The 15,809-nt window shown below is 33.9% G+C and overlaps 1 protein-coding gene across 6 annotated transcripts in view; it reads right to left on the reverse strand.

The window, feature by feature from the left end:
- Nucleotides 1–15,809, reverse strand: part of LOC129946354 (dopamine D2-like receptor) — a 95,459-nt gene that overhangs the window by 16,493 nt on the left and 63,157 nt on the right. For all 6 annotated transcript variants that reach the window (XM_056056502.1, XM_056056506.1, XM_056056504.1 and 3 more), the window contains 5 exons: nt 12,383–13,665; nt 7,984–8,174; nt 2,041–2,150; nt 936–1,188; nt 587–885 (listed from right to left, as the gene is read on the reverse strand). In XM_056056502.1, coding sequence (XP_055912477.1) covers nt 587–885; nt 936–1,188; nt 2,041–2,150; nt 7,984–8,174; nt 12,383–13,127 — 1,598 coding nt within the window. In that variant the 5' untranslated portion in view covers nt 13,128–13,665. The remainder of the gene's footprint in view (nt 1–586; nt 886–935; nt 1,189–2,040; nt 2,151–7,983; nt 8,175–12,382; nt 13,666–15,809) is intronic.

Here is a 15,809-nt window from a genome sequence, read left to right on the forward strand (position 1 = left end):
TTGTTTTACTAATTTGAGTTTTTATGCGTAAAATGGAAAAACAAATTTAAAAACTTGTTTTTGAGAGTAATTTATGTTCATATTATTTTATGTTTATATTACTTAATATAAAATAACTTAATTTATATAATTAAACATAAATAAAGCCAAATAAGGTTGGTTCAAAATAAATAAAACCTCTAAATGACGGTCTTTATTTCATGTAAGTAAGAAGAAAAAAGGTAATTAATAAACGTGTTATCATTTAACAAGTTGTAGTTAAAATCATGGCACAAAAATATATTACGATATAAAATTGGGATAACTGTAAAACTTAAAATTATTCTTTTCTGATACTACGGATAAAATCAATGTTTTCTGGTTCTGCGAAATGTTATATCACAATAATAAAGGTGCCCCCGTTGCATCCCAAACCTAGGTACGTAAATAGTATTTCATTTTCACAATGCTCATTGAACATTTTTTAACCTTAAACAGACGGAAAGCACCTTAATGAACACGTTTTGTATTCGTAATCAACCTCATCATTGTTCCTCAAAAAAGATTACAAATTGTTTGGAGATTATTTTTTTTAAAAAAAGCTTACTTTCCAGTCTCTTCCACTACTGTCGCAAGCATGAATTCTGTTGACTTGTCGTTAACGATAACATGACAGTCATCTATATCAGGCGATATTGCATTTTCATCTTCTTCCTCATTGGACCCGGATGCTGTATTCGTTGCTGGTTCATCAGGCATTATGCGGCTCGCACTTTTACTGCTGTCCAGTGCTGTTTCTGCCAACCTTCTGGTTTGTGCTATATTCTCTATAACGCTCCCACATGTTATCTCCGATAAATGAGGTTTGCGCGCAGCCCTCTGCTTCCTAGCTCTGCTGCGTAATGCCTAAAAATGTACGTTAGAATTTAAAACACAATATGACTTTTTTCACAAACCTTGAATATACTCCAATATAGAAATACCATTATAATGCACGGTATTAAAAAACTGCTTAGAGACGAATACATTATGAAGTCCGTATTATAAAATATACATAAATCAGGATCACGATTGGGAGTATTATTTAATCCTAAAACTATGGGCGATCCGATTGCCGCTGATATTGCCCAAACTAGAAGTATTGTTAAACAGACACGACGACTATTTTTATGCTTAGCGTATTTTATTGGTTGAGTTACTGCGATATATCTGAAATGGTAAATTAAATTACACTCCAGCCTCTGATCAAATTTAACGCACTATATAAATAAGTGTCCAGTTAAAGAATGTATGAATGTAACTTCTTAAAAAGAATTCATATACTGCAAAGATATACCAAATTAAATTTTCTACAAAATATTGGTGTCAAATTTTAAACAATTTTAAAGGGTTTAACAAAAATAGTTTGCAATTTGCTAAATATTTAACAATTTACTGAGGGAGTCTAACATTTTAAACCTTTTTTTTCGTTTTGCTAACTAGTCTTTTATTAAAAAAGAGCATTCAAACATGTCTATGAAGTGATGGCTCGTGAAAATAAACAAACCAAATACGCTTAAATGGAGCATTTAATTGGAATTCCCAACTGGACCATTCCATCCACTGCTCTTATAAAAATAATTTTACAGATAGACATTCAATGATTTTAAGTTAAGTAAGTTTTTAAGAGATAGTAGGATGATGAAATCGTTTAAAATTAGGTAAATCATCTATTAATCTTAGTAAATTGCTAAAAATGACTTACACATATTACTTTATCATTAATTCAAACAAGATACAGCAACATAATATCTTTTCTCTAATCGGTCAAATTCGAAATATTATCCAACAAAAATTGTAGGGCTTAAAATTTTAGAACTTTTTTTTGTAAGTAATGGTTCTCCCTCTAGTTTGCTTTTAACTTGAGAGTAATAAAATTCAATGTAAGCTTCAAAAACGATATCAAGGCTATTAGGATATTTAAGGGTTAACCGAATAGAAAAATCGAAAGATAAACTTAAGCACATTTGTTTGTATTTTTTTGTTAACTAGTTTTATTTAATGCAATAATGTTTGCTGTACCTGTCTATCGATATCGCAACTAGATTAAAAATCGATGATGTGGAGCATATCACATCCATTGCTATGTAGAAATCACAAACGACATTTGGCAGAGCCCAGCTTCCATTTACCTGAAATCAAAAAAATAAGTAAAATTTTACAGTTACATTTACTTTCAATTAATAATAAAAAGAATAACTAAATTGAAAATGATCAAAAACAACATACAAAGTAATTCTATTCGAATGGAAACAAAAATTCAAATTTAATTATTTAAAATAGCAGAATTGAGTTTATTTTATTTCGAACTCTTTGAAATGATTGAAATAAACTCACAAACCAAAATGCTCATTTACATTTTGTTATTTTTTCTGAGTAAGTACATAATATGTAAATATGTACAGTTGTATTCATAAAAATAGCAGTGCTGGTCACATTTTATTAGATTGTCAATTATGTAAATAACGGAAATGCTTACAACAAACGCATCTAACGGTCTTTCGTTTTCATATTTGAGACTTTTAGCTTGAAGTTATAATCTACTTTTCCCGGTGAACACACATTATTTCAAACTCTCTCTCTATAAAGTGTTCATAAAAATAGCAGTGCCTTGATTTTATAAAGTGTTAAAAATACAATTTTTTTTTTATTTTTCGGTAAGTAAATATTTACTATTTAAAGTTTTAAGTATTTGTAACATACAAGCATACAAATAATTGGTACATATTAGTTAAAAAATAAACAATGAGACGGTCAAGACACTACATCGAAGAAATTTGAAAACTTATTAGAAACTGCGTTTGGAGAGAAAACCCTAGTAACGCGTTAAAATGGCAAAATAAACCGAAAACCAAAGGCCCAAAAAGGATGACTACTGAAAGAAGTGACAGAAAAATTGTTCAGTTAGCAAAACATAACCATTCCATAGGAAATAAGAAATAATACTTAAGAAATGGACTTTAACTGTCTGTAAGCCCTGTCACATCACAATACGAAGACGTCTTTTAGAAGTGAAGTTACCAGCCTAAAGTCCACGCAAGGTACCAACTTGACGAAAAGGCATGTGGCAAAGAGTATGAAGGTTGCCAAAGCGCATAAGGAAAGGGCAAAAGAGGAATGAAGGAATGTTCTGTGGAACGATGAAAGCAAAGTCATCCTTTTTGGATCCAAGGGTCGTCGAGAATATTTGAGAAGTTCCCATAATGCAGCAAACGATCTACGGTACACTATAAAAACAGAGAAGCATGTTGGAGGAAAAATTATGATATTGGCTTGCTTTTCATACTACGGAGTCGGGCATATTTATCCCCCGGGGGTAAAATTGATGCAACCGAGTATGTGAAAATTATCGAGGAGGTTATGTTACCCTATGCTGAAGAGCAAATACCGTTAGTTTGGATATATCAGCAAGACTATGACACAAAGCATATGTACGTCAAAAAGTAAAAAATCATGATTTGCGCAGAAGAAGTTATCCGTTACGGAGTGGCCCACTCAATCTCCGACCTTAACCCCATCGCAAATTTGTAGCGGGCTGATAAGAAGCAGTCATAAAAAACAATGGGTATGCAACAATTGTAAGCTAACATTATTTGTATGCTTTCATGTAACTTATTACAGTTTTCCTTACTTCTAACGTAATAGATCCAGTACTTTGTTATGCACGGCTATTTTTATGAACATATTTATAAAACGGTTTTTACTGTGAGAAGGCTAACGGTAAAAAATCGATAATACTTATTTTTTTTATTATGAATAAAATATTTTAGTTTCTTATTAGAAGTTTAATGAAATATATTCTAACGATGATATTCAAGGCCCTTTTGTTTTATTGGGAGAGCACTGCTATTTTTATGAACACAACTTTATGTAAATTTCAAAAATTTGAAAATAAAAATCGGTTTAAAAAATGTTGATAGTGAAATTTTGAAAAATAAAATTCGGAATGACAAAATTAAACTATGAATCTAATTCATTTCTATTAGCTTTAAATGCCTTTCTAATATTTAATTCTTCATTTGAAACTTAACCTATAGTAAAACAATTAATATTTTTAATGGTCATAATTCGTCACATGAAAATGTGATAATAAGGTTTTTCAGTGTGATGGTTAGAGTATGATATTATTTATTTATTCAGCTTAATACAAGCTATAACTTAACTTAACACAACATAACTTAACATAACTTAAATTAACACTAACATAACATTTTTTTTTTGCTCTTGTTATCAGTTTTCAACATTAATTCATGTGGGCCCTAAGGCCCACTAACCATTCTAATTTTATTAGACTTAAAAAAAAAGTAAAGGGTATCTTTTAGATGGGATTTGGAAATGTTGAAGTCGAAGACTAGCAGCGTTGCAGTGATGAAGAATTCTGGACATTGGTTCAAACTGCCCGTAATTAGTGCGGTGATGAGGGATATAGAAAAGGGAGACAGTTCGCAGATTTCGAGGGTTGGTGTTCAGATGAATATCACTCAGGAGTCAGGAGTGCCGTTTGTGGTCTAATATATAAGGGCTGCAAACCTATCAGTTTTAGTCGATTGGCATAAGGAGGCAAGTTGGATGTATCATCCCAGGGGAGGCCACGTAAGGCAAATCGAACGAAACGTCTTTGAACATTTTCAATTCTGAATGAATGGTTTTCATAAAAGGGAGACCAAACTTGGCAGGCATATTCAAGATGAGAACGGACTATGGAAATGTAAAGCGCTTTAGTTGATATATGGGTTGAAAAATTCATTTGGCCATCTCTTAATAAAACCAAGCGATCTATTAGCTTTATTAATAATTTGGTCAAAATAGGAATAGAAAATCAAGTTTTTATCACACATAATACCAAGATCTTTAATTGAATCGACTACGTTGACGGCGTCATTGAGGAAGTAGTATACTCTATGAGATGGGATTTGTTTACATTTACCTACATACCTAGGAAATTATGAATGCACCACACAAAAAATATATTAAGATCATTTTGTAAAAGTATAGAGTTGAGATAATCTTAAAAATTTTCTTATCATCCGCAAAAATTAGGATATCTGAGTTTTTTAATTTAAGACAGACATCGTTAACAGATAAGACGAAGAGAAGGGGACCAAGGTGACTACCTTGTGGTACTCCAGAAGTTGCATGTATAGGACTGGAGACTGAGTTACGGAAAAGAACTCGTATAAGTTCTATTCGCAAAAAATTGCGTAGATAGTCTCTAAGGTATACACTCGCCTTTCTGTTCGAGCACGACATTATTAATTGATTCAGCAAAAAAAAAACATGTTTTTTTGTTTTGATTATTTTTAACAGTTGTTTTTATTTTTTATACTCTTGTTAATACAAAAGAAGAAAAAAATGCTGGTGTAATGGGAAAGGCAAATGACTGCACTTGAAGAAGATTTAAAAGTCTTATTACGCAAATAAGCTTACTTATTGTGAAATCGACTTAGGTGATTCTTGATACAATACTGACGAAACTCCTGTTTGCGAGTCAGTGATGGACAAATACCCGTGGCTTGATGGTTAATGTGTAGGACTGTCAGGTGATCTTTGACTTCCAGCATGAGAAGACAGAATTCTAAAAGTGTTATTTTAATTAGTGATTGAGATTACCTTTTTAAAAGTGTACGGTAGCCCAGTAGTGGTGGCGTCCGCAAATATTATTAATATTACTTTTTTCCACAATCAAGAAATAACGGATTTTATTGATTGGTATAAAAGGAGAATAAACCAGGCGTTTTTTGATTAGAGGAACTCAAAATCACCACAATAACGCCCGGTCATTTATTTGACCAATGAACAACAGGAAAAAATTAAAGGAAGAGGAAATTCCCATTTTGGTAAAGAAAGCTGATACAGCTAAAAACAAAAATTGACGTCAGATAGTGAAGCGCCGTAGGTGTGTGACGACTCTGAGATCACGTCGCTGAGGGAAGAGAGGGCGCTTTAAGTCTGCGAAGAATAGGTACAAAATCCTATCGGACTCCGAACCGTCAACAAGCAATGCGTTAGAGGTGGACCTGCAAGACCAAACAAAGCTTTTTCAGGCCCTTCAATTCAAACAAGCAGCCATCAGCCAGTTTGAGGAGAACTTAAAAAAGCTCAAGGAGGAAATGGAGCCCCTCCTTAGCCGTAAGTTGGCCACTAACAACTAAATATTATTCATTAAAATAATACGTGAAAAAGATAAGGGGTATTCGTTGTAGTGCTTCTCACTTATCAAGTACAAAGAAGTTAAAGAAATGCTTAGAGGTTACAACTGAGTTCTTGAGTTTCACGACTCGTAGCGAAAAACCATGTGCAATTACAGTAAGATGTGCTGGCCTCGTTTCACCAACGCCTTAGCTAGAGAATTTCGTTTGAGTGACATAGCCCCACCAAAGAACAGAAACCTGACAAATACAGAAATTGACCACCATTTACAACAGATGGACGAAACAACAAAACAGTCGATGGAACGGACAATACCTATAAGTGCAAGGAAATGACAAGAATCAAAAACTTGTACAGGTGATTCATAGACTCACACGACTTGGAGGTTAGGACATTGAAGTCGTCAATAAAAAATAATAGGTAAAATTATATGTTATCATTTAACAAGTACTGTGATCACATGATTCAGTCAGTTAATTTCAGTGATTCGAGTTTCCTAAAATCAACAAAGATATTCAGGAACAAATAATAATGACCTTCGGTGTCTGAAACCCCAAAGAATTAAGTAGCACAGAGGCGTACTTACTTATGCACCGCAAATAGATCCAGAATAAGCCATCTTTGACGATGACTTTTACATTATTGAAGATCCGATGGAAAAGTACTGTCAGCAGCTCCCTTTCCAACAAAATCAGATCGTTTGTCAAAAATCAAGGTGAATGTTAGCATTCGACCCAACCACGAGATGGAAAACAGAGCCCTACTCCATCATTTTCACCTTCGAAATGAAATGATGCTATGCAATGGCGATCTGAGCTTCTACCACAACATTCCACGAAGGATACGTGCAAGAAATGGTCATCGTTTATCTTCACGGGCAGTTTTAACTAGCAAAAGAGTATTGAAGTACCTCGTCATCTGGTTAGATCAGTATTTATATTTCCACAGACACACAGGCACTAGTCTACCACCTGACGAATGTCCGTGGTTAGGCGAGATCTTTACAATCGGGACGTTCGTGGCACAAAACCGATCGGAGCTCCTTCGGTTCAGTAAGGCTGTATCCGAATTGGTAGAGTGAAGTAGGAGAACCAGTTTTGGTGGCCTTAATCGACACTTGATAGTGGGTAGTTAAGATGGGATTTTAAGCCTACCTAGCTCTTTTATAACTATAGGGTTTATCTTTAAGTTGAATAGGCATGATGACACAAAAATAAAAATATACAAAAACCAAAAAAATATATAATACAAAAGCTCAAAAAATTTTGGTTGTTCTTATTTTAGAAAGAATGTGTAGTTTTAGTTAGCTCTAAGTTTCATTTTTAAGAGCAAATTTTAAGTAGTACAATTTGAATTTGAAGTACAATTAAGAAAAGAAAATTGACTTTCACTCTTAGTATAATGGCTTTGACACTACAGTCACAAATGTAGCCTTGGTTGCAATCCGAACGGCAAATTTGAGAAAGCACTTTTCATGACAAGAATTACTCTTGGAGAATTTGTCAAATCCTCGCAAGAGGCAGTACCCGCGAAAATTATTTTTTTTTTAAATTAAGGTGGCACAGGCAGGGATTGAATCCAAGACCCCTTGCATGACAGTCCAACGCACTAACCATCATGCCACGGGTACTACTATATACACGTCTAAAAAAACGGGAGCTTTTTTGCCGGACCCTGTATAGACTTATATACTTTCAATACAATAGGAAACTAAACTGGCTATAATAGAACAATTGAATGATGTCTTTTATTCCTCATTTATAATATTTGTAAAGATTAATCGTTTGTTAATATAAATATGTGATTTTAACTTACCAAAACATAAACAGCAAATGGCATAACCACAACGGCAACTAGAAGATCGGCTATCGCCAACGACACTATGAAATAGTTGGTTACTGTTTGAAGCGAACGTTCACGGCACACTGATAAAATAACTAAAACATTACCAAATAACGTTAAGAATGGAAATAAAATCAGAATCAGCGCCCAATAATTGTGGTAGACTGCAAATAAAAAAGATAATTGTGTTATATTTCGTCATTCATGTTTTTGTTAAATTTGCTATTTTAAACAACGTAATGATATAGTGAACTAAAATAGTAGTATGAATATTTAAAATACAAACTGTAACATATCGAGCCCTTTCCGTAAGCTACAGAATAAATTTTATCGTAAACGACAAATCAAAAGCTTACTGCTGGTACTTGATGCAACTTGTAACCATAGTCAGCATTGGAAATTATTAATTATGCTTAAGCTAAGACATGACAATAGCTTTTAAGGGTCTATGTCTTACTAGAAAATTTTAATAATTAAGTTGTCTTTTTTATTGAAAATGTCGCTTACGATAAAATGGCGGGGAGGGCTCGATATTATAATTTCAACTGAAAAAACGTCCGGTAAGCCTTTGATGACTTTTAGCCCAATTTATAAGAATCTTGATTTTGAGATTTCGTGCACTTTACTTTTTACTAAGCTAACGTGATGAATAGTAGCTGTCTCGGTAGACGTCTAAAGTCTAATTCATTCTTGAATGCAGAAAGTGATGGCTACAAAACTGGCCTATCTTCTTTCCTATTTAATTAAGTTTTTCACACAGCAAAATATTCAATACATCCCCCATTTTGGAAAGCAATAATAATTAGACCTAGCATTCAAGCCTAATAATGGAATTATTTTAAAAAGTGGATACAATATGATGATTTGAAGATTTAAAAATTAAGATTATTTTTTTAAAAAATTGTAGATTTTATCGTTATCCTACTCTCTCCCTGGTTAAATCAGTTCTTTATGTAAAAAGCCTTGTTTAAAATTTTCTTAATATTAAACAACTCTTCTTACTTACTAAGATTTCTTACCTGATCTACTGCATTTGTATTTTTGTGGGCTGTGATAATGCATTTCATTGCAGACCGAGAGGCCCCTGGTTTAAATCCGGGGGTCCCCTTTTAACATTAAATTTGTTTGTACATTTCTTTTAGTCTTTTTTTACTTTTTTAAACTCACCTTTAGCTAATTCGCCTTCCTAGCTAATATGACGGGCGATTTGTGATCCTCAAAAGCTTTATCATGGAATTCGTTCGCATTCGAAAGTACGACATTTTCCACATTCGGCACTCTTTCGGAATTCGTAAAAGTTTCCAATTAGGATAGAATTCATAATAGCGCTGATAATTATTGTTTCGTGTCGTAGTCTATTGAACCGGGGTGGAAATGGTATTGTTTTGTGATTGTTAATTTACAAGCTCAAAATCTTCTTTTCATCTTTAAAAACATTTTTTATTTTTTTATAAAATTATTAACATCAAGTGGATACTTTAAAAAAGATAAGGACCATTTTGCTGTACAACGCCATTTCTTACTTTTTTCATTAAGAGGGTTACCTGGTCTAATCCTTGAAACCTACCTCCTTATGAACAAATTCTGCCCCTAGGAGGGGTGTAATTAATGCATCTGATTTATTTAATTGGATAATTTAAAACTATAATAGAGGTAACACTATACCGTAGTTTACAGTCAATGTTGTTTCCCAACACTGCTTTGGTTATAGAATGTATGATCCTAATTCGCATGTCTAAACTTTTAAAGGAATATAAACACAAACTTCTTTGATCGAAGAAAATCAGTCATACTAACATAATAATCAGGCTGGACTGGACTAAAATCTAGTGAGTCGGATGCGCAAAATTTTGAACGTCTGTTATTAAGGCTTTAATAAGTTACTAGCTTGCAATTTGACAAATATTTAGCTTTTAGCCCTTTCCTAAAAGAGGTGAATCCTTCTCTCCCTCTAAATATTGTCCAAATGGACTTGATCCCTTCTATCTAAGCTCATGGAAACGCTGATAAATTTTCAGATAAGGAAATGTCGTGAAGAAAAATCTTTTTAATAACCGGCAGTATGGCTTTCGTAGCAATAGATCGACTCGTGATCTCATGATTTATCTCACCGAACAAATCTTTATATCGTTTTGGAGAATAAAGTAAGATTATTGAACTTGATATTTCAAAAGCGATTCTTAAATAATTTAACAGTAAAATCCGTACTTCAAGGAATGCGCCTCAGTTTAAAGTTTAGCCCAATTTCTAAATACTAAAAAGGGCACGTAAACCTTTATCTATTTATACCAGGAATACCATTTTATCTATAAATAGATGTAAATATTAAATTAAAAAAAAATAAATTGGGTGGCGCAACAGTCCGTTTGAGAACTACTGCCTAGTGACTGGCAACTTTCAACCATTTCTGTGTGCGAGTACTGCTGTCAGGGATGGAAGGGACCTACAGTTAAAATCCAATTTCGGGACTACAGTTAAGTACTGGGATTCTTTCTTTCAGCCGCACTACACGAATTTGGAATGATTTCTAAGGCCCAATTTTCTCACCATTGCATCGTTAACTCCTTTCAAATCCTATGCTTCTTTCCTAATTGCTCGCACTGCGTCTTATTATTATAAGAGTATTTATAACTCCTTTAGTGCACGCTCAATATATATAAAAAAATTAAAAAACGAGCATCCAAACATTCATACATATATCAAAATTGAATTGAAAATACGAACCAATTAATTGTAATTCCCACTATGCACTATGTTAAGGATGGTTATTTTTTTTTTTGTATTATGATACAATTGCTATGGTTTATATATTTGTATAGAGTGCAATATCGGCCGAATTGATTTTTCGAATGCGCTCAAATTCGGGAATTCTGCTTATTAACGATTCGTTTAAATTTACGCTTTACATATTTATGTATCAACTACAACTTAAAAGGTTGGTAGAAAAGAAATTTAACTATGTTTGCCAAAGCTTATGAGGGATGGATAAAAGGTTGTTCCTGTCGTTTTGATTAATTAATTTTTAATTAGTGGGGGAGTAATGAATGAATGATAGTTTTAATTTTTTTCTCTAAGCCTCTGGTAGAATGTAATTGGCAGGTTATTCTTTTCTGGATAGCTCTGGGCTGGGATATAATCACACCATCACGACTAATAGCAGAGTAATTTTCGAAATCTGTTTTTCTAAAGCTAAATTAAATTGGGTGGCGCAACAGTCCGTTTGAGAACTAGGGCCTAGTGACTAACAACTCTCAACCATTCCTGTGTACCAGTACTGTTGTCAGGGATGGAAGGGACCTACAGTTTTAAGCCGAATCCGAACGGCAAATTTGAGAAAGCACTTTTCATGACAAGAATTACTCTTGGAGAATTTGTCAATTCCTCGCAAGAGGCAGTACCCTTGAAAAAAAACTTTAGGTAGCATAGGCAGAGATCGAACACATGACCTCTCGCATGACAGTCCATCACACTAACCATCATGCAACGGGTACTACTTTTTTTCTATAGCTATGTTTCATTATTATACAAAGTTATTTCTTGCTTTTATGATCCTCTTTCATACATATATTCCTTCAGAAAATGTATGAAGTGTTCGGTAGTTATTTTTTCATTCGTTACTCTTTCACGACCTCAAGGTCAAAGAATAACCAATTCTGCTTATTGTCAATTCCACTGAGGTGAAAATGTGGCTTAATATGGTCAATGGTCAGTGGCTTTAGTTATTAAGCCAATTACACCTCGCAAGTGTTTTAATTAAAGTTTTTTGCATAATGCTCAATAACAACGAGCTCGAAAGGTGCAATTGTTGGAAACGACGTAAGGTTTGTAAGGTTTACGACTTTTGAGCCACGCTATCGCGAACAGCAGCAATATTTTCTGTAGTACGGGCTTTACGAGCATGTACTGGTCTTTTCACATCTTCTTCAGACCTGGTTCGCTCAAACTTTTGCAGGATTTTGCCGACTGTAAGCACATTTAGACGATTAAATTGACCGAAAAACTGGCGAAGTGCACGATAAAATCTAGACGAATGGAAACAATATCCAAGCGTGACAGTTAACTTACAAAGAAATGTTTTCTGCTAGGGATAGAAACAGATCAATTCTGTTAATAAGAAGTAATTAGAAAATTATGTAACTTTTTGTTTTGAGCATTGCCCTTAGTATCAAATAAATTATTTGTTGCAACCCTTTACACAGCTATTTATATTTATAGTTATTATGCATTACATTTGATACAAAACTAATAATATTTTATCTCCATACTAGAAATAAAAATGATGTCGTTGTATTATTAATTTATTGAACATGCAGATTATTTCACTATGTACATATAGTTGTACGCCATACAAACAAATTTATTTTGACCTTACCTTCTGTTGATTCTGTACATGTTCCATTACCCGTGCAATTATTTCGATAATCAAATTCTGTGAAATTAAAACCGCTACTCATTGTTGTACCGGAAACCCTGCTCCCATTATAATTATAAAAATACTCTCCAAAATCTTCTAATAATAACATAAACGTGCTACCACCACTGTTGGAACCAAATCCACCCATGCCACCCACATTATTATCTGCACCGCTGTCACCACCCGCATCATCATCACCGGCTGTCCGTTGAAGGGACGATGTCGTATTTTCATTTTCATTCAATACCGATACCGAGTCACCAATACCCTCTGCGACGCCATTGGAAGCAATGTATACCGCTGTATAATCGCCTTCAATATCCACTGCTGGTTGTTCCGCACTGTCGATCAAAGCTATATTTTCGCCATAGCTATTACCATCACCACCAGTATCAGCGACTTCATTGTCCTGTTCGTCCAGTGTTGGCCTATAAATGATGGATGGACTACTTAGGTTGGTGCCGTTCGTGCTGTTATTGCTCTCAAATAATCCGCTGAATGTAGTCGTCGATGACAACGTTGATAGCGACGATGACCATGAGAGGGGTGTTGAGGTAAGATTTGTTGTTGCTGTTGGGCTTGTTTGGTTCCATGGGGTAAAATCGTTGAACAATTTAAAGTAATCTTGTGAGGTGGCACCCCCCATCGTCATTGCAGTCATTGCAACAGTTGAATTTACATCGTTTAAATTTTCGCTGTACATATCGAACACTACTTAAAAGGTTGGTAGTTTATATGAAAAGAAAATTAACGATGTTTATGAGGGACGGATAAAAGGTTGTTTCTGGTCGTTTTGTTTAATTTTTAATTAGTGGTGAAGTAATGAATTTCTTTTCAAAACAATTTGATATGATAGTTCTAATTTTTTCACCCAAAGCCTCTGTGAGACTGTAAGTGGCAGGGTATTTTTTTCTGGATAGGTCCGAGGCTGGGATATAATCACACTATCACGACTATGAGCACAGGGATCTTCGAAATCTGTTTTTCTACAGCCATGTTTCATTGTTATACAAAGTTATTTCTTGTTTTTATTATCCTCTTTCATAGATATATTCCTTGAGAAACGTTATGAGGTGTTCGATACCTATTTATTCATTCGTTATTCTTTGATGATCTTAATGTTATTCATCTCTTTTTGTTCATATATGAAATAATATCAAATCTTGTTCCTAAGACTATATACTCATGATCAACTTTGAGCAATAAGTTCTGTTGTTGGAGTGGAACTCGTTACTCTTCCCCTGAAAATAAATAAAATTGGAAATAGTTATTGAAATAATTTTAAAATTTGAAATGTAAAAATATTCATACCATATAATACTTAAAAGGAATATAAATGGGAAGCTTGGAATGACAAACTAAAGACAATGCAATCAATGTTTACACTAGCGTAAACGTCTTATGTGTAGTTACGTCTCACCCTCCACCGGTAACTATAACCACGCTATTCCCCATACACACCTTCAACTAACGAAACCATTCCCCAACAAACGAAAAAAATGGTCACATTACATTCTATTCAAAATAATACATATACAAACGAAAATTTCGTAAACATTTCCTTAAAAGGGAAACACTACCAATCTACTTTTGCATATACATGAGTGAAAAAGATTACTAATTTCAATTAATAAGTCAGTCTTTAATTTTGTTTTTAGCGAAGCTCGATAACGGCGATACAACTGGCACTGTCGGAAGTCTTCGAGTATGATTACAACGCATATGTCAACGAAGCATATTGGTATGACTCTAGTGATTTAAAAAAAATGTAGGCACTAAAGTACAAAAAATCCGAATAATGATACTTGTCGAAATTCCTATTAGTCCTTTTTAGTATACGGATTTGAAATCTTACTAATATTATAAATGCAAAGGTAACTCTGTCCGTCTGTTACTTGATCACGCCTAAACCTAAACTACTGCATGAAATTTGGTATGGAAATATTTTGATGCCCGAGAAAGGACATAGGCTATAGGAAAATGCATTTCCATGGAAAAATTCAGTGGGTCCGATCTCTTTAACGCCTTAACTACTAAACAGATTTAAATGAAATTTGGTAAGGAGATAGTTTAAGACTTAAGAAAGGACAACGCATTTCCTACCCTTATGAAATAAGTGGTCTAACATGTTAAACTTATTATAGACGTATATGGCATTCTTTCTAATGTTATTTTGAAAGTGTTAATGAGGCGGTTGTGATTGTACATCATTCTTTAAATTTTCAAAACAGTATCCCTACCAACTCCTTCAATGTTTTGGCACCTGCGGTCGACCTGACAATTTTCGTCACCCATGAAATCTGCAAGAATTTTGGCTGATCATTTGTAGGCAATAAGGAACCAAACCTATGATAAATCTGCCTTTGAATTGTAAAAGTATAGGTGAAAATCCAGGCATAACAACTTCACTGTCTACTCCGAAAGATGTCATTTGGAAACACGAATTATATTTTTTTATAGTGTCTAAAGATCGCCGTGATTCATTGTTAATAAAAACAGAGATTTTCTGGCTCGCCAAGTAATGGGAGTGAAACATTACCACCAGAACAACACATGTCCGGAGTTTCGTCTTTCCATTTTAGTGATTCACAATGTGTGCACTTTTTATCCATCCGACTAATGAGAACTAATTGATGATTAATGTAATCAATCATAGGGTCATAATCAAAAGCTGCGCCTTGAAATTACGTGTGAAAGCAGTTCTTCTTTGTGCCTGGTGTTCAGCGTTCAAAGTACGCCGCCGTCGTAATTGTGATTCATAATGGGATTCTGACGCAATTAAACGAACAAATTATGTTGGATATCGTCGAGTACCTCTCAGAAGACAACGTTATGGACACTGAGCAAGTAGCAAGCAAGAAACCTTGAAGCACCAAAGTTATGTAATGGTACATGGCTACAGATTTCTCACCTAATATGAAATATTATAAAAGCTATAATCATGACTGGAATAGCAAAAGGAAAACATTTTTTAATTCCCCGCATTCCGATAAATTCAACCGATTTGCCGTTTTAAAGTTTAAGAGAGTGAAGTTTCTTTTGAAAGCAGCATTTGCAATAACAATAAATAAAGCTCAGGAGCAAACGCTGAAAGTTGCAGGTGTAAAAAACTGTTTTTCCCATGGACAATTATGTGTAGCGTGCTCATGCGACTCAAACCCACAAAATCTTTACGTTTTGGACAAGGAAAGAAAAACAAAAACTTCGTATATAATGTAATATAATGTATTACAGTAACCTATCTTCTTCTTAAAATGTATTAACCTAACCTAACTAATATACTACTATCAAAAAAGCTATCTAATGCGGACGAAGTAGCGGGTTAAAGCTAGTACATAATACATTTTAAAATATAATGTGATAAAGTACAAACTAAAATAATACT

This window comes from Eupeodes corollae, chromosome 2 (genome assembly GCF_945859685.1).
Source record: "Eupeodes corollae chromosome 2, idEupCoro1.1, whole genome shotgun sequence".
Classification (NCBI taxonomy): Eukaryota; Metazoa; Arthropoda; class Insecta; order Diptera; family Syrphidae; genus Eupeodes; species Eupeodes corollae.